At 42.2% G+C, this 22919-nt stretch overlaps 1 protein-coding gene across 2 annotated transcripts; it reads right to left on the bottom strand.

Annotated features, from left to right (window-relative positions):
* Window positions 1-22: 22 nt before the first annotated feature.
* On the bottom strand, window positions 23-22817 carry vps11 (VPS11 core subunit of CORVET and HOPS complexes). 2 transcript variants are annotated; one of them, XM_021623830.2, is made up of 17 exons: window positions 22680-22817; window positions 21517-21672; window positions 20953-21101; window positions 20702-20837; window positions 20431-20594; window positions 19941-20188; window positions 19432-19633; window positions 19106-19257; window positions 17619-17805; window positions 12328-12471; window positions 11725-11928; window positions 11291-11452; window positions 10919-11052; window positions 10042-10244; window positions 8725-8896; window positions 3836-4058; window positions 23-1835 (listed from the first exon to the last, which is right to left on the bottom strand). In XM_021623830.2, the coding sequence occupies exons 2-17, from the start codon at window positions 21656-21658 to the stop codon at window positions 1668-1670; spliced, it is 2790 nt and encodes a 929-aa protein (XP_021479505.1). In that variant the 5' UTR covers window positions 21659-21672; window positions 22680-22817; the 3' UTR covers window positions 23-1667. The 2 variants fall into 2 exon arrangements, with proteins under 2 accessions (XP_021479505.1, XP_021479506.1); XM_021623831.2 differs by lacking the exon at window positions 22680-22817 and adding an exon at window positions 22060-22080.
* Between the last annotated feature and the right edge of the window lie 102 nt (window positions 22818-22919).

The raw sequence follows: 22919 nt of genomic DNA, 5'->3' as shown, positions 1-22919 counted from the left end.
AATGATTACACAGACCATTGACTTGAATATCTGTGCACATTTATTTAGATAAGCAAACATTTTTTAAACAAGATCATTTATGTGACACATTTCAAGTATGCTAATGCATAGAACTAGAATTCTAAGCATATGACATGTAGCTAGTTCATTCATTATTCAGGTAATGTGCAGGTCAAATCTATATACAACATTACTGGATTGATACAAAGACATTGCAGAATCACTGGTTGATACCACACTATCTAGGCAAAATGTTTCACCAGCCACAACATGCACATTTCTGGCAGTCACCTTGAAGAGAAGTGTATTAAAGACATTAATGATGTTTGGGGTTGGCCAAATTCAGACTTTAAAAAGTGAAGTGTGAGATGGACTACATTTATATAAGTAAGGGATAATTAACGAGGGGCTATGTGTTCTATGGAAGATAATGAACGACATGTAAGGTGTGTTCCACTATGCCCTAGCTGACCATCCATGGCGTTGCAATATTTTACAGAGAATGCATAGAGCCCAGAGTTGATTATCAATTTTAAACCATGGCTATAATTTAACATAGTTTCCACTAGAAATGTGTTAGTAGAAATGTGTTCAACATCCACTGAAGTACCTAGTAAGTTTACTAGATAGCCACAGTAGTTTCTATGGTAACCAAACAGACACATGTTAGTTTAGCTAACCAAACCATCAGTCCTAGCTTGCTATTATGAACATCAAATTCAACAATGTTTTCAATTCGACTTTTGGTTTCAAAAACAGCTCAAACAAAACATGTAAGCATGAACTACAGCGATTTAATTTTACATGCTGATATACCGTGCTTCATAGGGAAATAATGCACGCTTGAGAATGCCCTTCAAGCCAATCAGAAACGAGTATTCAACAAGGCCATGGTATAAAATCCAAATATGAGATGGCATGACATCCCATATGGAAAAAATACATGCACACAGCATTTCAAGAAGGCACAACAAGGAATAATATGCATCTGTACACTCCCAGTATCAATAAGCCACATTTCAAGAGATAGTCTTCTTTTAAAAAATACAAATTCTAACAGAGTGCTCAAAGACATTACACAATGCACATAAATCAAGTGCATAAAAACAAAATCCACCCAACCACCCTTCATTCTGAACCTCTGTGCTTGGACCAGGGTTGTTTATTAGGTGCCAAATTGAAGAAAACAGCAACTACCTGTACAATAAGTAATGCTCATATTCATTGCACGTTGCAAAAACGTTTTCCGTTAATTTCACCTAATAAACACAACCCAGATGCACAGACGTGTTAAGTAACATGCATCAGAAACAGAAACTATCAACACATCTCTTACTGGTGTTGCGACAGGAGCATGACTGATTCATCTTGACTAAATATTGTGGCATCGTACTACAGAACAAAGCACGATGGGTCAGGGACCCCATTGCAGCTGGGTATAGTAGTTTATTCTTAGCTTGAGCAGCAGACAGCAAAACACAGAACCTAAGGGCTTTTCACACAATGGAGTTGAACCAAGCCGAGCCACACAAACCAACTGTGCTAAAAAGGACAATCTGAAAATAAAATATCAGAGCCAGCCCAGCTTGGTTTGGGTCAGCATGATAGTGTGAAAAGGGTAATAGTGTACAGTTGCAAGCTGTTGTATCCATTGTGACTTGTGGCCCTCAAGTGTTCCTCTTGGTGTGGATGAGTAGGTCCCTCTGCAGGTCTGCCTCCAGGCTTCCCACCCCCACCTTGCTCCCCGGCGGGTCAGTGACCAGGGTCAGCTTGTTGAACACCCCACGGCCAAAGTAGTCCGCCACCACGGAGAAACCATCATTGGAGCACCGCAGCTGAAATGCATAGAAATAAGTGAGCCAGGATAAAGAAATGATAGTGTACACATCAGTTCTGAAAAAAATATATGATATTGTGTTAAATTTACTTTCCTCTTATAGTAGTGAACTTTATATTGATCTTTGGACTTGATAGATTAAGTGTTGCACTATTACTACATCTTATTGAATGACTATTGACTACTACAGTATATAAAACTTTGTTGTAGTTTCAAGTCATGTGCCAATAAAACATACTTGAACACAAGAGGGAGCGAGAGAGAACAAAAGACAAGCAAAGAGGGTATTTTCACTTTAGTCACCCCCTCAGCAGTTACCACAAAATATCAAATCAAATGTTATTAGTCACATGCGCCGAATAAAACAGGTGTAGACCTTACATTGAAATGCATACTTACGAGTCCCTAACCAACAATGCAGTTTAAACAAATACAGATAAGAAAAATAAATAAAAGTAACAAGTAATTAAAGAGCAGAAGTAAAATTACAATAGCGAGACTATATACAGGGGGGTACGGTGCGGGGGCACCAGTTAGTTGAGGTAGTATGTACATGTAGGTAGAGTTATTACAGTGACTATGCATAGATGATAACAGAGAGTAGTAGCGGTGTAAAAGAGGGGGGGGATGCAAATAGTCTGGGTAGCCATTTGATTAGATGTTCAGGAGTCTTATGGCTTGGGGGTAGAAGCTGTTTAGAAGCCTCTTGGACCTAGACTTGGCGCTCCTGTACCGTTTGCCGTGCGGTAGAAGAGAGAACAGTCTATGACTAGGGTGGCTGGAGTCTGACAATTTTTATGGCCTTTCTCTGATACCGCCTGGTATAGAGGTCCTAGATGGCAGGAAGCTTGGCCCCAGTGATGTACTGGGCTGTTAGAAACTACCCTCTGTAGTGCTTTGCGGTCAGAGGCCGAGCAGTTGCCATATCAGGCAGTGATGCACCAGTCAGGATGCTCTCGATGGTGTAGCTGTAGAACCTTTTGAGGATCTGAGGACCCATGCCAAATCTTTTCAGTCTCCTGAGAGGGAATAGGTTTTGTCGTGCCCTCTTCACGACTGTCTTGGTGTGCTTGAACCATGTTAGTTTGTTGGTGATGTGGACACCAATGAACTTGAAGCTCTCAACCTACTCCACTGCAACCTCGTCGATGAGAATGGGTGTGCTCGGTCCGCCTTTTCCTGTTGTCCACAATCATCTCCTTTGTCTTGATCACGTTGAGGGAGAGGTTGTTGTCCTGGCACCACCCGACCAGGCCTCCTACCAATAGGCTGTCTCGTCGTTGTCGGTGATCAGTCGGTGATCAGTCCTACCACTGTTGTGTCATCAGCAAACTTAATGATGGTGTTGGAGTTGTGCCTGGCCGTGCAGTCATGAGTGAATAGGGAGTACAGGAGGGGACTGCACCCCTGAGGGGCCCCTGTTTTGAGGATCAGCATGGTGGATGTGTTGTTACCAACCCTTACTACCTGGGGGCAGCCCGTCAGGAAGTCTAGGATCCAGTTGCAGAGGGAGGCGTTTGGTCCCAGGGTCCTTAACTTATTGATGAGTGTCGCAAGCAATTCATGGCTACAGACGTGAGTGCTACGGGTCGGTAGTCGTTTAGGCAGGTTACCTTAGTGTTCTTGGGCACAGGCACTATGTTGGTCTGCTTAAAACATGTACTGGTACTACAGACTCAGACAAGGAGAGGTTGAACATGTCCGTGAAGACACTTGCCAGTTGGTCAGTGCATGCTCGCAGTATACGTCCTGGTAATCCATCTGGTCCTGCAGCCTTGTGAATGTTGACCTGTTTAAAGGCCTTACTCACATCGGCTGCGGAGAGAGTGATCACACAGTCTTCCGGAACAGCTGGTGCTCTCATGCCTGTTTCAGTGTTATTTGCCTCTAAGTGAGCATAGAAGAAGTTTAGCTCATCTGCTAGGCTCGTGTCACTGGGCAGCTCAACAAACACACAAAGATGAAAGTGGAGTGACTAGGGCTGTCAGTGTGTGTCACCTGTCTGGTGAAGTGGTCGTGCAGGTCTCGTTTCTGGTCCTGGGCCCGCAGCATGTCCATGACCTTCCGGTTTTCCGGTGTGCATGTGGGACATTCGGCCTCACTCTCGGCGTAGCTCTCAAAGCAGTGCTGGTGGAAGGAGTGACTGCACAGGAAGTGAACAGAGGGCAGCTCGAGGGGGCTGTTGCACATGCTGCACTTGGTCTTCTGGAAAATCTTTGCGCTGTGAGAGAGAAAAAATAAAAATTAGTACAGTTTCATGTAATGGTCTTCATGAGTTCAAATCAAGCATTCAAAATACAGCAGGGCTTGACATTAACTTTTCTTTAGCCATTTGTTCTTTGGACAAGTAGGACACATGTTTTACTTGTCCGAAAGCTCAAGTCACTTGTTCCCCCCCAAAAAAGGTCTGTAAGACCATGGGCCAAAAAGGTGACAAAATTGTGTTGTTTAATGCAAGGAACCACTTCACAAAATAAAAATAATTATTAAAATTACTGGTATTGACAATAGAAAGCTGCTGGTATCTGATCCCATGTATTATATCACCTGCCAGTGTGGTCTTGAGCAAGGCACTTAACCCTCCATGAAGTAAAATACTGCACTGATAGGCTACTATATATAACCCTCCATCTGAAGCGCTACTAGGTGTGCAGGACTTTGATCCAACCCTGCTCAAACATACCCGAGTCAGCTTATCAAGGTCCTGTTGAGCAGCTGATTTTTTTGTACAATCTGGTGTGTTAGAGCAGGGCTGGAGCAAAATCCTGCACATCCGGCCAACAATCCATCCGGCCAACAATACACCTTGCAACATTACAATTATAACCAAATACTGTTTGTCTTTATAAAGTAATTCCCTCATTTACTGAACCAGGGATCAAATGGCTAAGGTGGGCGACTTCAAAGCCAAGTAGCTAACTAAGAAAAAAATATGAATGAATAGTGTTAGTCCCATGTTTCATGAACTGAAGTAAAAGATCAGACATTTTCCATATGCACAAAAAGCTTATTTCTCTCAAATAGTGCACAAATTTGTTTACATCCCTGTTAGTGAGCATTTCTCCTTTGCCAAGATAATCCACCCACCTGACAGGTGTGGTATATCAAGAAGCTGATTAAACAGTATGATCAATACTCAGGTGCGGCTTGTGCTGGGGACAATAAAATACCACTCTAAAATGAGTAGTTGTCACACAACACAATGCCACAGATGTCTTAAGTTGAGGGAGCGTGCAATTGGCATGTTGACTGCAGAAAAGTCCACCAGAGCTGTTGCCAGATAATTGAATGTTCATTTCTTTACCATAAGCTGCCTCCACATTGTTTTATCAAATATGTCAGTACGTCCAACCGGACTCACAACCACAGTCCACAGGTAACAACTTCAGCCCAGGACCTCCACATCCAGCTGCTTCACCTGCGTGATGAGACCAGCCACCCGGAGAGCTGATGAAACTGAGAAGCATTTCTGGCTGTAATAAATCCTTTTTGGTCAGGAAAAATAATTCTGATTGGCTGGAACTGGGAGGGCATGTGCCTGGCTCCCCACCCACTGGGGATCTAGGCACATGCCCTCACAGGTCCACCAATAGCTGCACCCCTTCCCAGTCATGTGAAATCCATAGATTAGAGCCTAATTAATATATTTCAATTGACTTATTTTCATATATATATATATATATATAAAAAACTGTAACTTTGTAAAAACATTGAAATTGTTGTATTTATATTTTTGTTCAGTATATTTACACGGCTAGAATATTACGTTTTCAGGGGAGACCTTGACAGCATAGGAGTTACTTGTCAGTTCTTTTAGGTACTTTTTACCCCTTTTTCTCCCAATTTCGGGATATGAAATTGGTAGTTAGAGTTTTGTCCTATCACTGCAACTCCCCTACGTAAATCGGGAGAGACAAAGGTCGAGAGCAATGCTTCGTCCGAAACACAACCCTGCCAAGCCGCACTGCTAGCTTAACCCGGAAGCCAGCTACACCAATGTGTCGGAGGAAACACTGTCCAACTGGCGACCGAAGTCAGCTTGCAGGCGCCTGGCCCGCAACAAGGAGTTGCTACAGCACGACGGGACAAGGAAATCCCAGCCGGCCAAACCCTCCCTTAACCCAGACGACGCTGGGCAAATTGTGCACCACCTCATTGGTCTCCCGGTCACGGCCGGCTGTGATACAGCCTGGGATTGAACCTGGGGCTGTAGTGACGCCTCAAGCTGCCTTACACTTTGAACACACAGACAGTGTCACTGCGCAAAATAGTATGCATCGTCATCTGGATATGTATGCAACAAAAGTTCAACATTCAATTTGAGATTTACAATGCAATCTGATACACATCAAATCAGTTTTCTTGATCTTCTGATCTTGTGTGAAAATAATAAATAAATAAATAAATAAATAAATAAATAAATAAATAATGTTCCATACACTGATCTTTCCAGGAAGCCTACTGATCGTAATAGTTTGTCACGGGCTGACAGTTGTCACCCACTTCCCTTGAAAAATAGTTTGCCTTACAGCCAATTCTGTCGAATCAAAAGAATTTGCAAAAAACAAAAACAAAGCTGAGACGCAAAGACAATTCAAGGAGAGGGGGTACAAAAATTATCAGATTAATACTGCCACTGAGAAAACTCAAAACATGACCTTTTTCAAGGTCAGTCTCGTAATAAAGTATTCTTGGGTTCTAACTACCCGCTATTCAAAGTGCTCTGAACAAATTAAGGGAATTGTTCAAACACTGGCACATTCTTAAATCTGATGATAGAAAACACATTACCGAGACTGACCTTCCCTTGGTCGTATTCTCACGGGGCAGAAATCTCAGAGACCAATTGGTACACTGATTTACCACCCCAAGATATCCCTGCACAACGTGTATTTGTGCCCCTACTGGATGGAAACTACAAGTGTAGTCCTTCAAACATCCCCAAACAGGGAAACAGATCCCAATCAAAGGTGTTATTACGTTCTCCACAAGGCAGTTATTTATCTTATAACTTGCTCGTGGTAAAAATGATGTGGGTAAAACAAAGCGCAAATTAAAAGTACGTATCTCAGAGCATTGTAGCACCATTAGGTGCAAAAACTCGACTTACCCAATTACGACCCACTTTTTTGAAGCAAACCACTCGATATCGTCTCTGCGTTATATTGGCATCGAACATGTCACCCTCCCTAGGAGAGGGGGTGACCTCGATAACTTATTGTTAAAACGTTCATTTGTTAATTTAAAGACCCTTGCTCCCTTCGGTCTCAACGTTGACTTTGATCTGAAGCCATTCTTGTGATTATTGTGACTTTGCCATTGTTTGTAGGCTTATGTAGTCTAAATTGATTCTATGATCGTATGCTATTCATTTGTATGTTCTTTGCATGTCATTTTAATATTTGAGAATTAACCAATGATATTAGGCCATACTTGGCCATGATTAGACACCTCTGTGTGTGTATTTTGACACTATATAAACGAGTCACCCTGCAGTGTTTGATTATACCCTGATGAAGACAGCTTGCCTGTCGAAAAGTTGGAAATACATTTTTTTGCATCTGAGCTGTTAGTGTGCGGCTCTCCTTTATTTTCAACTTCTACCATTTCTGTTAAGCTGTCTATGCATACAGTTTGACGCATACGTTCGATAAACCCAATGTATGCACCACACCGAACGCACTGCAACTGCCTCTGCAATACTGCAAGAGATTTGAGATTTGGCAAGCGCAGCGTTTCATTGGAAATGAATGTAATTCTGGTGTACAAACATGCAATGACGCTGTCGGTGTGTTCTTAGCGTTAGACCGCTGTGCCACTTGGAAAGCCAATTAGGCTATTCTAAGAATATATTTTTTTTACATTGGCACAAGTAAATGGCCCATATTGAATAGAGAAGAATGCCATCTTTCCAACAATGTCAGAACACATTTTCAACACACAGTTGAGGGCTTGAGAGAGTTTTACAAATCGGAGTATGCAACATTGGTTTCATCGACTGTGCACCCGTAGCAACTGCGTGTCGGCCATTTGCAGTTTTACAATCGGAGTATGGAGCATTGGTTTCATCAACTGTGCACCCCTATCAACTGCATATCGGTCATTTTCAGTTATACACGAGTACCGGTGGAAAGTTTTAGGACACCGGACATGACAATTACATTAATATATGTAAATAGCTAAATAGTTAACTAGCGAAACAGCCAATTCAAAGCGTATTGTGTAGTTTGGCTGGTTATCTAGTTAGTCTGTTGTATACCAATATTTTACCTGCTGCTGCAATCTCTCTTTCTCTGGCAACGGCCCACACTCGCACACACACAGGTGATACAAACACCATGACTTTTCCAGGGTTTTCTGTGTGACATAAAATGTGCTATAACTGGGCAAATAACTCACTAACTAGCAATGATCAACTCACGTTGGTCTAAAAAAAAAAAAATTGCGCTCGTGCAGGTCAATGCAGGCCTACAATAATTCTACTCCGATGCACTCTGCAGAGATTGGGAGGACAGTGCGTAACACATCGCATTCAGAGGACACTTTGATTCAATTGTGATTGGAGGAACCTAATTGTTTGTCATTGTGATTTGAGTGTCTTTTTGTCCATTCAGACAACTTAAATCTATAATCTGCTTGTCCAAAAAATGTTTTACATGCGCCGGGCAAGCGTTTATGTTGAGCCTTGTACAGTAACAATTTGCATCGAAGTGCAGCCACCAAACAAATTGAGATTGTGTTTCTTAGACACTTCTCACCCCTTATACATGTCAGATGAACTGGATGGATGGAACATGGAGGAAACTCCACTCGTGAACAAGACCCAGCTCTAGGGGATAGGTGTTGTTTTAGGACTGGACTTTGGTTAGGATGGTCCTGTCCCTCACCTGCTTCTGAGTTCCTGGATCTCGGCGCGGAGGTGGGCCGTCTCCTCGCGGTACTGGCGGATCTTACGCTCATCGTCCTCAATCTGCTGGCTCTCCCTCTGCAGCTTGTTGATCAGGTAGTCCTTGATGACCGACAGCGTGGCTGTGGAGTTGTGTGCCAGCGTCTGCACCACTGTGGACCAACACGTGCATAGACATGCGTGCACACACACAAACTTAGCAACAGTGCCCAATAAAATGATCCCACTCTGCTATAATAATGCAGCAAGTACTTTTCCTATGAGCATATACAGTACCTTCAGAAAGTATTTACACCCCCAAAGACTTGATCTACATTTTGTTGTGTTACAGCCTGAATTCAAAATGGATTAAATATATTTTTGTTCCTCATCCATCTACACACAAATTACAAAGTGTAAACACATTTTAGACATTTTTGCTAATTTATTGAAAATTAAATACAGAAATATCTAATTTACATCAGTATTTTCACCCAAATCAATACATGTTAGAATCACCTTTGGCAACGATTACAGCCGTGAGTCTTTCTGGGTAAGTCTAAGAGCTTTGCACATCTGGATTGGGAACATTTGCCCATTACTCTTTTCAAAATTCTTCCAGGTCTATCAAATTGCTTGTTGATCATTGCTAGACAACCCTTTAAGTCTTGCCATAGATTTAAGCAGATTTACGTCAAAACTAACTCTGCCACTCAGGAACATTCACCGTCTTTTTGGTAAGAAACAGGGTATAGAGTTGAGGTAGTCATTCAAAAATTTGGAAAAACACTTATTGCACACAGTCCATGCAACGTATGTGACTTAACAAAGGGGTTGAATACTTATCGACTTAAGACACTTCAGCTTTTCATTTGTAATGAATTTGTTCCCCCCCCAAAAATGAACAATTCCATTTTTACATTAATTCAGGAATTGCATGTATGCCAGTGACAAAATCTAAATTTAACCCATTTTAAATTTAGGCTGTAACAACAAAATGTGGGAAAGGTCGAGGGGTGTGAATACTTTCTGAAGGCACTTCCGGGTTAAGGTTCACTTAACCTGGAAAGTTCATCATGGATGTGCGCATGTGACGTCAAAATAGAACTGAACACTCTAGCCAGTGAGACATTCAATGACAGGAAGTGGAGGAAAAATACCCCAAAGAAAGTTTGAGTTTCTTTTAAGTTGGTGAGCTCTGATATAATTCAGGCAGTGATTAGTAGGCAAATCTCTACAGAAAGCCACAGAGTCTTCATCTATAGAGAAGGAGAGATACAGAGAAAAACTGCAAATATAGCCACTGGCTCACGCTCACCCAATAGGGGAGGCATCAGGTTGTTCTGGTCGATGTGCTCCAGGACTTGGCTGATGTAGGCCTTGCAGTCCTCCTCTTTGCGGGCAAAGTATCCCAGCGCCTGCTCCCACAAGCATACTTCCTGGTCGCCGTAGCGCTTGCAGGCCTCCACCACTTTGCCATACTCCTCATTCTGCATGTGGTAGTGCATGATCTGCTGGTACCTAGAGAAAGAGGGACATCAGCAACTAAATCAATCAAATTACATCATTGACAATATCAGTACACCAATAAAGTCCAAGAAGTTCAGTGGTGTAAAGTACTTGTGTAAAAATACTTTAAAGTACCACTTAAGTTTTTTTGGGGGGTATTTGACAACTTTTACTTTACAACATTCCTATAGAAAATAACTTACTTTTTACTCCATACATTTTCCCTGACACCCAAAATAACTTATTGCATTTTGAATGCTTAGTCTACAGGAAAATTGTCCAGTTCACGCACTTATCAAGAGATCATCCCTACTGCCTCTGATCTGGCAGACTGATTAAACACACATGCTTGGTTTGTAAATTATGTTGGCGTGTACTGATAGCTATACGTACATGCATATAAAAAAAAACAAGAAAATGGTGCCGTCTTGTTTGCTTAATATAAAGGAATTTGAAATTATTTATACTTGCACTTTTAATACTTAAGAATATTTTAGCAATTACATTTACTTTTGATACTTAAGCATATTTAAAACCAAATACCTTTACTCTAGCAGTATTTCACTTGGTGACTTTCACTTCAGTCATTTTCTATTGAACGAGTGTAGACTTCAGGGAGAAGCAGAAATATTGGAATTGGGATCATGCGTTTCAGACTGGAGAGGTTTAGAGACAGGAATACTCACAGTTTGCCCTTCTCATAGAGGTACAGGACCCCTTCTTTGAAGTTGTGCATCTGGCACAGGACGAGGGCCTTGTCAAATACGGTGTTGTCGCTCCTCAGCAAGGACAGTGCTGCCCCCTGCAGGACCTTCTTCCTCTGCCAGACAAAATAGAAAGAGGACAGTCAGAAAGACCAGACAAAACCAAACATTTGATACTCCAGACAAAAAGGTAAGGAAAGGTGTTTGTTCAGAAAATGTAATAACAAATCATTTAGGCTGCAGGTATGTCATCTAATATGAAACATTTGGTGAATGTATATCTACGTGAGTTTAGGTTGTTTGATTCTACACGTGGCAGTTTTCCATACAAATTATTGTCTGTGTTCCCATCACCTCAGAGTCTTGTTCATGTGCCCAGTCCTGCAGCCGTAGTTCTAGCAGTGTGTCATACACCCCCTGAGAGGAGAAGGGCTCCACCTCAATCATGTGCTCCAGGAAGGCCCTTAGCTCCCGTGGGTTATTAGCAAACACAGAGATGAACTCCTCTGAATTTGCCTGGGAGATAAAGTTAAGTACAATGAGTGCTGGTACTATTACCACCATTATTATCCATGATACATGCATTTTATCATCATTACCATTAGAAGTAGTACCATCCTTATCAATATAAGCTGTATTACTTACACGTAATTGATAAAGCCACTTTAATTAGAGAAAGGATCTCAAGTCCAAAGTGCTAATGCTGCTAGACTAGTAACGCTAGGACTAATGTGCTCAGCTGCCCGGGAGGTGAGGCCGCCTGTTAAGGTTAACCGCTAACGGCTAACCTTCTTGGCCACCGCCGGGCCTCTGTCCAGGCTCTCTCTTTCCATGGCATCCCGGCTGGGCTGGTAGTCGGTACACAGGCCCTTGAGAAGCAGTGTGGTGCCGTCGGGGACGTGGTGCATCAGGGTCTTGCCGTAGCGTTTCATGTTGCTCTCTGCCTGGTCGAAAGGAAGTCGTCCAATGTAACGCAAAGCCTCCTGGTAGTTCTGTATGGAACATAGAGGGAAACAAAGGGGTTTGAATTTCAGTAAAGGCTCGTTCGAATCAGGTAGACTTTACCCAAGGCTATTAGAGGTTCTTTGTCCAATTATAATCATCAATTGTAAAATGTGTTTATTCCCTCAATGTGATAAATATTTAAACTATCCTTAAATGTAGATTTTGACTCAGTAATCTAAACAGTCAAATGACATTGCTGCGCATTTCAACATTGTCCAACAGCCTGAAACGGACTCAAAGCTCTTCTATCTTATTTTATCAGGGACAAAATTAAGAGATCTGGCAGTTAGGCCATGTAAGCAGGGGGGACCCGGTGTCCATTTATCTAGCTCAGACGGCTCATCTTAACCCTACTACATCCACTATTACTTCCTAGTCTCTTTCACCTTCAGGTCCTCGAGCTGGATCTTCAGGTACCACTTGTGGTGCTGGTGCCTCTCGGCCAGGAAGACTGCGTGACTGTGGTAGCCTGCCTGGCGCAGCACCTTGATTGCAATCTCCACGTCGAAGTGGACCTCGCTCTCGCTGCTCTGAAGGGGGTTGAATGGGAAAGGAGATGTCAGAGCGTTGAGACCTTCTGTGCATGATGTCATACATACAGTATCTGTCCATTCCTTGTCCATATCCATACACAGCAATAGGTTTTCTATCATCATTTTCTAATCCAAAATAGTATTCTGGAACCCTGGAATCCTTCTCAGGTCAATGATTATGATCCTGGAAAGCTACTCGGTGTGTATGCTTTTGTTCCAGGCCATCACTAAAACATCTGCTTTGACTACTCCCAGACTTAAGTCTGGACTAGAGATCGACATATTAATTGGCATGGCAATCCACGAGGAGATTGCGTGGCAGGCTGACCACCTGTTACGCGAATGCAGCATCAAAAGGACCTTGTGGCTGCAAGAAGGCAAGGTAAGTTGCTAACTAGCATTAAACTTTTCTTTTTTTTTTTAAACAATCTTCACATAAATCACTAGTTAACAACAAATGGTTGATGATATTACTAGGTTAAGTAGCTTGTCCTGCGTAGCATATAATCAATGCGGTGCCTGTTAATTTCTCATCGAATCACAGCCTACTTCAATTTCGCCAAACGGGTGATGATTTAACAAAAGCGCATTCAGGAATAAAAGCACAATCGTTGCACAAATGTACCTAACCATAAACATCAATGCCTTTCTTAAAATCAATACACAGAACTATATATTTTTTTAAAACCTGTATATTTAGTTAAGATATTAATGTTAGCAGGCAATATTAACTAGGGAAATTGTGTCACTTCTCTTGCGTTCAGTGCAAGCAGAGACAGGATATATGCAGCAGTTTGGGCCGCTAAAAACTGAAGACCATTTCTTCCTAACAAAGACTAATTAATTTGCCAGAATTTTACATAATTATGACATAAACATTGAAGGTAGTGCAATGTAACAGCAATATTAAACTTGGGGTTGCCATCCATTAGATAAAATACGTAACGTTTCTGTACTTCACTGAAAGAATAAACGTTTTGTTTTCGAAAATTATAGTTTCCGGAATTGACCATATTAATGACCAAAGGCTAGCATTTCAGTGTAATAAAGCTGTCTGACTGAGCTGTGGTAGGCAGCAGGCTCGTAAGCATTCATTCAAACAGCACTTTCCTGTGTTTGCCAGCAGCTCTTAGCAATGCTTGATGCAATGCGCTGTTCATGATTTCAAGCCTATCGACTCCCGAGATTAGACTGGCAAAACTAAAGTGCCTATAAGAACATCCATTCGTCAAATGGTAGTCCGACCAATCGAATTGCACACTTCAAGACTGCTTCGATCACGTGGACTGGGATATGTTCCGCATTGCGGCGAACAACCTTGACGAATACGCTGAGTCGGTGAGCGGGTTTATTAGCAAGTGCATCGGCGATGTCGTACAGACAGCGTCAATTAAAACATTCCCAAACCAGAAACTGTGGATTGATGGCAGCATTTGCGCAAAACTGAAAGCGCAAATCACTGCTTTTAAATCAGGGCAAGGTGACCGGAAACATGATTGAATACAAACAGTGCAGCTATTCCCTCCGCAAGGCAATCAAACAAGCTAAGCGTCAGTATAGAGACAAAGTAGAGTCACAATTCAACAGCTCAGACACGAGAGGTATGTGGCAGGGTCTACAGTCTTGCTCCCAGACGTCTACAGTCTTGGACCAGGACGTCTTTCTCCCAGACAGACTAAACAACTTCTTTGCTCGCTTTGAGGACAATACCGTGCCACTAAAACGGCCCGTATATTTCAGCTTATATTTCTTTCATCACATTCCCAATTAGTATTTGGTAGCATTGCCTTTAAATTGTTTAACTTGGGTCAAACGTTTCAGGTAGCCTTCCACAAGCTTCCCACAATAAGTTGGGTGAATTTTGGCCCACTCCTCCTGACAGAGCTGGTGTGACTGAGTCAGGTTGGTAGGCCTTGCTTTCACATGCTTTTTCAGTTCTACCCACAAAATTTCTTTAGGATTGAGATCAAATCAAAGTTTATTTGTCATGTGCGCCGAATACAACAGTGAAACTCTTACTTACAGGCTCTAAACAACAGTGCAAAAAAGGTATGAGGAACAATAGGTAAGAACTAAAAAACAACAGTAAAAAGACAGTGAAAAATAACAGTAGCGAGGCTATATACAGTAGTGAGGCTATAACAGTAGCGAGGCTACATACAGGCACCGGTTAGTCGGGCTGATTGAGGTAGTATGTACATGTAGATATGGTTAAAGTGACTATGCATACATGATAAACAGAGAGTAGCGGTAGCGTAAAAGAGGGGTTGGAGGGTGGTGGGACACAATGCAGAGAACCCGGTTAGCCAAATGTGCAGGGTCACTGGTTGGTGGGGCCAATTGAGGTAGTATGTACATTAATGTATAGTTAAAGTGACTGTGCATATATGATAAACAGAGAGTGTGTCATTGGGCAGCTCGTGACTGTGCTTCCCTTTTGTAGTCTGTAATAGTTTGCAAGCCCTGCCACATAAAACGAGCGTCGGAGCCGGTGTAGTATGATTCAATCTTACCCTGTATTGATGCTTTGCCTGTTTGATGTTTTTTCCTCACAGGGCATAGCAGGATTTCTTGTAAGCTTCCGGGTTAGAGTACCGCACCTTCAAATTGGCAACTCTACCCTTTAGCTCAGTGCGAATGTTGCCTGTAATCCATGGCTTCTGGTTGGGGTATGTACGTACGGTCTCTGTGGGGACGACGTCCTCGATGCACTTATTGATAAAGCCAGTGACTGATGTGGTGCACTCCTTAATTCCATTGGAAGAATCCCGGAACATGTTCCAGTCTGTGATAGCAAAACAGTCCTGTAGTTAAGCATCTGCTTCATCTGAACACTTTTTTATAGATCGAGTCACTGGTGCTTCCTGCTTTAATTTTTGTATGAAAGCAGGAATCAGGAGGATAGAATTGTGGTTGGATTTTCCAAACGGAGGGCGAGGGACAGCTTTGTACACGTCCCTGTGTGTAGAGTACAGGTGATCTATAATGTTTTCTCCCCTCTGGTTACACATTTAACACGTTGGTGGAAATTAGATAATGCAGGGAAACTTAGAACTGATTTAAAGTCTCTGGCCACTAGAGCCGCCACCACTAGGTGAGTGGTTTCCTGTTTGCTTATTTCCTTATACAGCTGACTGAGTGCGGTTTAAGTGCCAGCATCGTCTGGGGTGGTAAATAAACAGCGATGATAACTCCCTAGGAAAGTAGTGTGGTCTGCTATTTATCACAAGATACTCTACCTCAGGCGAGCAAAATCTAAAGACTTCCTTAGATTTCGTGCACCAGCTGTTATTTACAAATATGCACAGACCGCCCCCCTCGTCCTCCAGACCCCCCCCCCCCCCCCCTCGTCCTGCTGTTCTATGTTGCCGGTGCAGCATATATCCCGCTAGCTGAATATCCATTTAATCCTTCAGCCACAATTCTGTGAAACATAAGATATTACAGTTGATGTCCCGTTTTTAGGATATTCGTTATTGTCCAATGATTGCACGTTGGCGAGTAATATTGACATTAACTGCAGCTTTCCCACTCGCCTTCTGCAGATCCTTGCTAGGCATCCCGCTCTGTGTCCTCTGTACCTGCGTCTCTTCCTCTTGCAAATAACTGGGATGTTGGCCTTGTCGGGTGAGAATGTCCTGTGCATCCTGCTTGTTGAAGAAAAAAATCTTTGTCTAATCTGAGGTAAGTGATCACTGTCCTGATATCCAGAAGGTATTTTTTTGCCCTAAGATAAGGTTGCAGAAATATTATGTACAAAATAAGTTAAAAATAACACGAACACATAATAGCACAATTAGTTGGGCGCCTGTAAAACTGCTGCCATTTCTCCCGGGGCCATTTTAGATCAAGGCTTATGATGGCCACTCCAATACCTTGACTTTGTTGTCCTTGAGCCATCTTGCCACAGCTTTGGAAGTATGCTTGGGGTCATTGTTCATTTGGAAGACCCATTTGCGACCAAGCTTTTAACTTCCTGACTGATCTCAAGATGTTGCTTCAATATAGCCTTATAATTTTCCTACCTCATTTTGTGAAGCGCACCAGTCCCTCCTGCAGCAAAGCACCCCAACAACATGATGCTGCCACCCCCGTGCTTCATGGTTGGGATGATGTTCTTCGGCTTGCAAGCATTACCCTTTTTCCTCCAAACATAACAATGGTCCTTATGGCCAAACAGTTCTATTTTTGTTTCATCAGACATTTCTCCAAAAAGTACAATCTTTTTCCCCATGTGCAGTTCCAAACCATAGTCTGGCTGGTTTTGAAGCAGTGTCTTCTTCCTTGCTGAGCGGCCTTTCAGGTTATGTCAATATAGGACTCGTTTACTGTGGATATAGAAACTTTTGTATCGGTTTCCTCCAGCATCGTCACAAGGTCCTTTACTGTTGTTCTGGGATTGATTTTCACTTTTCGCACCAAAGTACATTCATCTCTAGGAGACAGAACGCGTCTCCTTCTTGAGCTGTATGACGGCTGCGTGGTCCCATGGTGTTTATACTTGCGTACTATTGTTTGTACAGATGGACATGGTACCTTCAGGCATTTGGAAATTGCTCCCAAGCATGAACCAGACTTGTGGAGGTCTACAATTTTTTTTCTGAGGTCTTGGCTTATTTATTTAGATTTTCCCATGTTGTCAAGCAAAGAGGCACTGAGTTTGAAGGTAGGCCTTGAAATACATCAGTGTATGTAGTGTATGTAAACTTCTGACCCACTGGAATTGTGATACAGTGAATTATAAGTGAAATGATCTGTCAGTAAACAATTGTTAGTAATTTTTCCAACAGACTTGCCAAAACTATAATTGGTTAACAAGAAATTTGTGGAGTGGTTGAAAAAGTAGTTTTAATGACTCCAACATAAGTGTATGTAAACTTCCGACTTCAACTGTATGTATGTATGTATGTATGTATGTATGTATGTATGTATGTATATAAAAATATATATAAAAATTGTCCAATTATTCAGTATCTGCTTTTTTGGGGTCCTCCAATAATCGGTATCGCTAGTGAAAAATCAGTCGGTCGACCTCTAAGTCGGAACCATGATTATCTGAACCCCCGGAATGAAAGCCTGCACACACAGTTAACTCCCCTGCACACACCGTTAACTAACCCTTGGCTTACAGTTTAAATGCTAACCTTGATGAACTCTTCAAGCTTAGAGCTGTCCTTGAGCTTGGTGTAGCAGTTGAGCAGCAGGGTGGTGTGGTCGGCATTGGCCAGCGACTGCCGGTGCAGGGCCTGGAGGTAGGCCGTCAAATTGTGGATCCTCTGAGCATCCAGAAACTTCCGGATTACGTAAGAAGGCTCCAGCTTCCTGATTGTGCTGAGGGAGGAAGTGGAAAAAGGTTGCGTTTTCAATTTACATTTTATGGAACACAACGGCAGAGGCTTTTGGTGCTGCCTTCTGTCTGCATTCAGTGTTTACTTCAGGCAGCCAGTCTACTCCCATTGTTGGAGCACAAAACCCATTTTCTCTTTTAATTAAACACCGGTAGATTTTCCATTTCATTGTTTTTCTCTGATACCAACATGTTTGATTTAAAGCAATTGAGTTGGGAGAGCCCACCTTGCCTATACAACAGTAGTGGGAACACTGACCTCTCACAAATCCCCACCAAGAATCCAACTGACAATCTAAATGCTTAAGGATTAGCAAAAAAGCAACTTGTTGATCATGTTAACAGGACTTGATTGAATAAGACGAGGGTGGGTAGCTTTCAGTACATCCAAGTTCGTAAACATAGCTGCAAAGAAACCACTACTAAGGGATACCAATAAGAAGAGACTTGCTGGGCCAAGAAACACAAGCAATGGACATTAGACCAGTGGAAATCTGTTCTTTGGCCTGATGAGTCCAAATTTGAGATTTTTGGTTCTAAACACCTGGTCTTTGTGAGACGCAGAGTAGGTGAATGGATGATCTCTGCATGTGTGGTCCCTACCGTGAAGCATTAAGGAGATGGTGTGGGGGTGCTTTGCTGATGACACTGTCAGTGATTTACTTAGAATTCAAGGCAAACTTAACCAGCATGGCTACCACAGCAATACGCCAGCCCACCTGGTTTGCACTTAGTGGGACTATCATATGTTTTTCAACAGGACAATGACCCAAAACACATCTCCAGGCTGTGTAAGGGCTATTTGACAGAGAAGTAGAGTGATGGAGTGCTGCATCAGATGACCTTTGCCTCCACAATCACCGACCTCAACCCAATTGAGATGGTTTGGGATGAGTTGGACCGCAGAGTGAAGGAAAAGCAGCCAACAAGTGCTCAGCATATGTGGGAACTCCTTCAAGACTGTTGGAAAAGCATTCCTCATGAAGCTGGTTGAAAGAATGCCAAGAGTGTGCAAAGCTGTCATCAAGGCAAAGGGTGCCTACTTTGAAGAATCTCAAATATATTTGGATTTGTTTAACACTTCTTTGGTTACTACATAATTTCATATGTGTTATTTCATAGTTCGTAGAATAATAGTGAAGACATCAAATGTAGAAAATAGTAAAAATAAAGAAAAACCCTTGAATGTGTCCAAAATTTGTACTGGTACTGTATGTAGTATTATTATTATCTATGTATTATGAAGTTGAAGTTAGATACATCAACCCCTGGATGAGATCATACCGGATGTACTGTTGGATGGCTCCATCGTGGTCCCCCTTCACGTAGAGGTGGTCACCGTACTGCCTGAAAATCTCAGACAGCCCGTCACTGTCCAAGTGCTGGCTCTTAGCCAGGTTGATGGCCATCACAAACAGATTCTTCTTGAAGAGCATCTAAAGACAGATTGAAGCGTTAAGTGCCTTGCTCAAGGGAACAATGGTAGTAAACAATACTTGGGATCTGAAACCTGTAGTTTCTAGTTTACAGTTCAATCTGGTGCTGAGTTGAACATAATACATTGGAGGGGAAAAGAAGGCATGATGTCAGTCAGCGTATTTTGGGCTAACCTCTAGCTTGGTCTGAGTGTCTTTCTCCTGCAGCACAAACATTTTTCCATCCCGAGTCAGGATGTAGAAGGAGCCCCATTCAGCCAGAACGTCGATGATGTCATCAAAGGAAGCGCTGTAGGCAATGAACTTGTTGTCCAGGTCGTAGATTGTCAAGATTTGTTTCTCCGAAGGAGATGTCTCTCTACTCCCAAATTCAGACCTGAGTAGAGAACTTGTATTCAATACATTGTCATAGGAGATAATATATCACCTAAAAATATGCATGTTTGGTTGAATCTTTAAGGGGTGTTCTTCACAACAACAAAAAAGTACAGTTTTTTTCTTTCTACTTACAGTCAACATAAATTGATTTAGTATAAAATGACTTGCGTTTCATTTCAATAAAAAAAGGAAATGACACCTGGCTAACCTTTGACCTTTATAAGGACTCATACCCTGGCCTTGAACCTTAGGGGACCCGTTCAATAGAAATGGCTGCTGTGCCACCCTCAGAGAGTTGTTCTTACTTGTTGGGAGACTTGGTGTCCCTGGTGAGCAGCAGGAGGTAGCCCCGGTGCCAGTGGGCCAGTAGCTTGTGCCCATCGAAAGCGAAACAGGGTCCCCGTTCATCAGGCTGGTAAAGGTACACACACTCATCCCCCGCGACAATAAACTGGGAGTCCTGGGAGGGGTCTGTGAGTGCAGAGCAACGCAGCGCACAGCCGTGTGTGTCCAGTTCCAGTTTAGGGTACTCCTTCACCGACAAAGTGTAGCACTTGTCATGGGGTGGAAACAACACCAAATGAAACAGAAGTTAGTTAGTGCTCATGCTCCAAGGGAAAAGTAGTATGGCGACAGGCATGGGGTCAATGCCATTTCAAATCTATCAATTCAAATCCTCCTTGAAAATATGACACTGTCAAATATTGAATTGTACATGAATAACCTGAATTGATCTTAAACTTGTTTCTATGGATTTCACTTATCAGTGACATTTGAAAAGCTCAAATGACTTACATGGACTTTTTCCAGAGTGGCAACAAATAAGTGAGTGACTTTGCTCTGCTGACGGAAAGCGAGGCCCGTGATTGGACAGGTGCCCTCATGCAGTGTCAGGGTTTTACTGTGCCTGTCCCGGGTTATGTCACCCTTTGTCAACACCACACTGCCATCTGTGAAGCCTGCAATGACATGGGTATTATCAATTTATAACAGGGAGCAAACACAAATGTCAAAACCAAATCTCAACTATAGGTGACATGGGTAGTACTGAAGAACTGCCACTTACCAATTGCCATAAAGTTTAGGTTCTCGTGCACACTGAGGCAGGACACCTCTGTTGGTTTGTTCCCAGGAATTGCTGGGAATATTCTGGTACACAGAGGATTCCCGCTGTCACGCTTGTCCGGATTCCATACCTTCACCTGGCAAACAGTAACACAGCTGGGTTTCTAGTAACAGTTCACAAACAACTACCAAGGAAACTAAAATACTGTTTTTTGATAGTCAGTATTAAATATATCCTACTAAATGTCTTACCAGGGGGTTAATTCCTTGCTCATCCTGCCCAACCGTGACCAAAATGCTGTGTTGTTTGAGCTGGTACAGGTGGGTCACTCTCAGCTTGTAAGCCTGAAAGGAGGACAACTGTAGGGAGCGTGTCAAAAACCAGATCTGACCGTCCATATGTAATTTATTCTGGTTCAAGGAAGCATAATAATTTTAGATCAAGAGAGACAAATGGTAATTTGCATGGTTAGGGATAGAGGAGACAATTACAAAGGCAGGGCCATGTTCGAATACTCTTAACATGTATATAAATTAGCCATAGGAATAAGAAGTGTAATGAATACAAGCAATGTAAATATGTACTCTCCTTCGTCGTATGACTAGCATGTATAGCAATAATAATTTCCTTACTTGCAGCTATCCAAAGAGCATAATTTGGGCATATAAACTCAATTTCATTAACGTTATTAGTTAACTTGCTTAAAATGGCAAGACTGCTTGAGAGGGATGTCTGGTTAGCAAGTTCGTTAGCTAGAATTGACCAACTAAATTAACCATGCTATGTTAACATCATGGAAACCACCGAAAGGATATCTCCAAGAACGATGTGGCCCCGGCCCGAGTCACATGCAGATATGCCAACCGGGAGGACAAAGTTCTTCCCATTATCTCCAGCGTCCTTCACGGTCTCTTTATCAAAAAACACAAATCGTCTCCACTGTAAGAACGCAGCCATTTTCTTTGCACTGTCTGTATCCTCAGGGAAGAAATCATGTGATACACATCACAAGTCATGTGAGAGAAGGGGAGGAGGAAGAAGATAATTGTAAATTATATATATTTTTTAAATAAAATGTCAATCAACACACGAAATTAATATGTTTATCAATGTAGGTGGCAAGCAATAAGGGTGAGGGTCACAAAATAAAGTGGTTAACTGTTGATCATGTTCATTTTGAAATATCACCCATTCAATAGTGTTTTCCCCGCATTTATTTATTTTATGTATTTGACAGGGTCAATGCACATCAATTAACATTTCTAGAAATGTGCCAGATTTAGCCCGTTTGCTAATTTTCATCTGTAGTCCCTGGGTTACATATTAAAAATACATGTAGCGTCACAAACATTACTTACATAAAGTAAAGCTAAGAACTCGCTCAAATCAAGAAAAACAGGTAACCAGTAAGTAACAGATCAATCAATCAGTAATAATAAAAAATAACATTGACTTCCACATTGTTTTGACTACAACAACTAGTACTCGACGACTCAATAGGTCCCCTTAATACAATGTCATATAATTTACGCCCATTAATTGAACGTGGACCAATCACATATTGACAAAAATGTTGTTCTCGACAGACATCACCGAAATGACCTATCACTCTGTAGTACTTGGAATGTGGACGACGGGCTCTTGCCGTTATCATAACTGGGAAATCGGAAATCTCTGACTTCCGACATCAGTGCGTTCAAAACAACTGCGAACTCGGGGAAAAACGAGCTCCGGCTAGTGAAAATCGGTTAGAACCGTCATCATGTGCTGCAGGGTAGCCTAGTGGTTAGAGTGTTCAAGTTCAAATCCCTGAGCTGACAAGGTACAAATCTGTCGTTCTGCCCTTGAACAGGCAGTTTAACCCACTGTTCCTAGGCCGTCATTGAAAATAAGAATTTGTTCTTAACTGACTTGCCTAGTTAAATAAATAAATCAAACTCGGAATCACAAATCCGGAACTCGGGTATTTCTTTCCGACCTGAAGATCACTGACGTCATGATTCCACCTTGTTTATTTCCGAGTCCCCAAATAGTCTTGAAAGCACCAACAGGGTCAGCGCTGTCCTCGCGGAACACGACTCTAGTGGTTTCCACTAGATAGCGCAACCACAAAGTCAAAATCGAATATATCGTAAAAATAACTGAAAGCAAAAATGAGCTTTTTGGTGTAAATTTAAGGTCATGCATAAGGCTAACCATTTGGTTAAGGTCAGGTTTA

The sequence above is a fragment of the Oncorhynchus mykiss genome, chromosome 12 (assembly GCF_013265735.2).
Source record: "Oncorhynchus mykiss isolate Arlee chromosome 12, USDA_OmykA_1.1, whole genome shotgun sequence".
In the NCBI taxonomy this organism is placed as follows: Eukaryota; Metazoa; Chordata; class Actinopteri; order Salmoniformes; family Salmonidae; genus Oncorhynchus; species Oncorhynchus mykiss.
The sequence above is the reverse complement of the archived record's forward strand: the minus strand, read 5'-3'. Positions and strand labels throughout refer to the sequence as shown.

Coding starts and splice junctions, on each gene's coding strand:
- vps11 (XM_021623830.2), bottom strand. CDS start 21,658: ATGGCTGCGTTCTTACAGTGGAGACGATTTGTGTTTTTTGATAAAGAG. Junction 19,258..19,431: donor ACACTCAGACCAAGCTAGAG/GTTAGCCCAAAA, acceptor ATCTGTCTTTAG/ATGCTCTTCAAGAAGAATCT. Junction 11,929..12,327: donor TCCAGCTCGAGGACCTGAAG/GTGAAAGAGACT, acceptor TGTTCCATACAG/AACTACCAGGAGGCTTTGCG.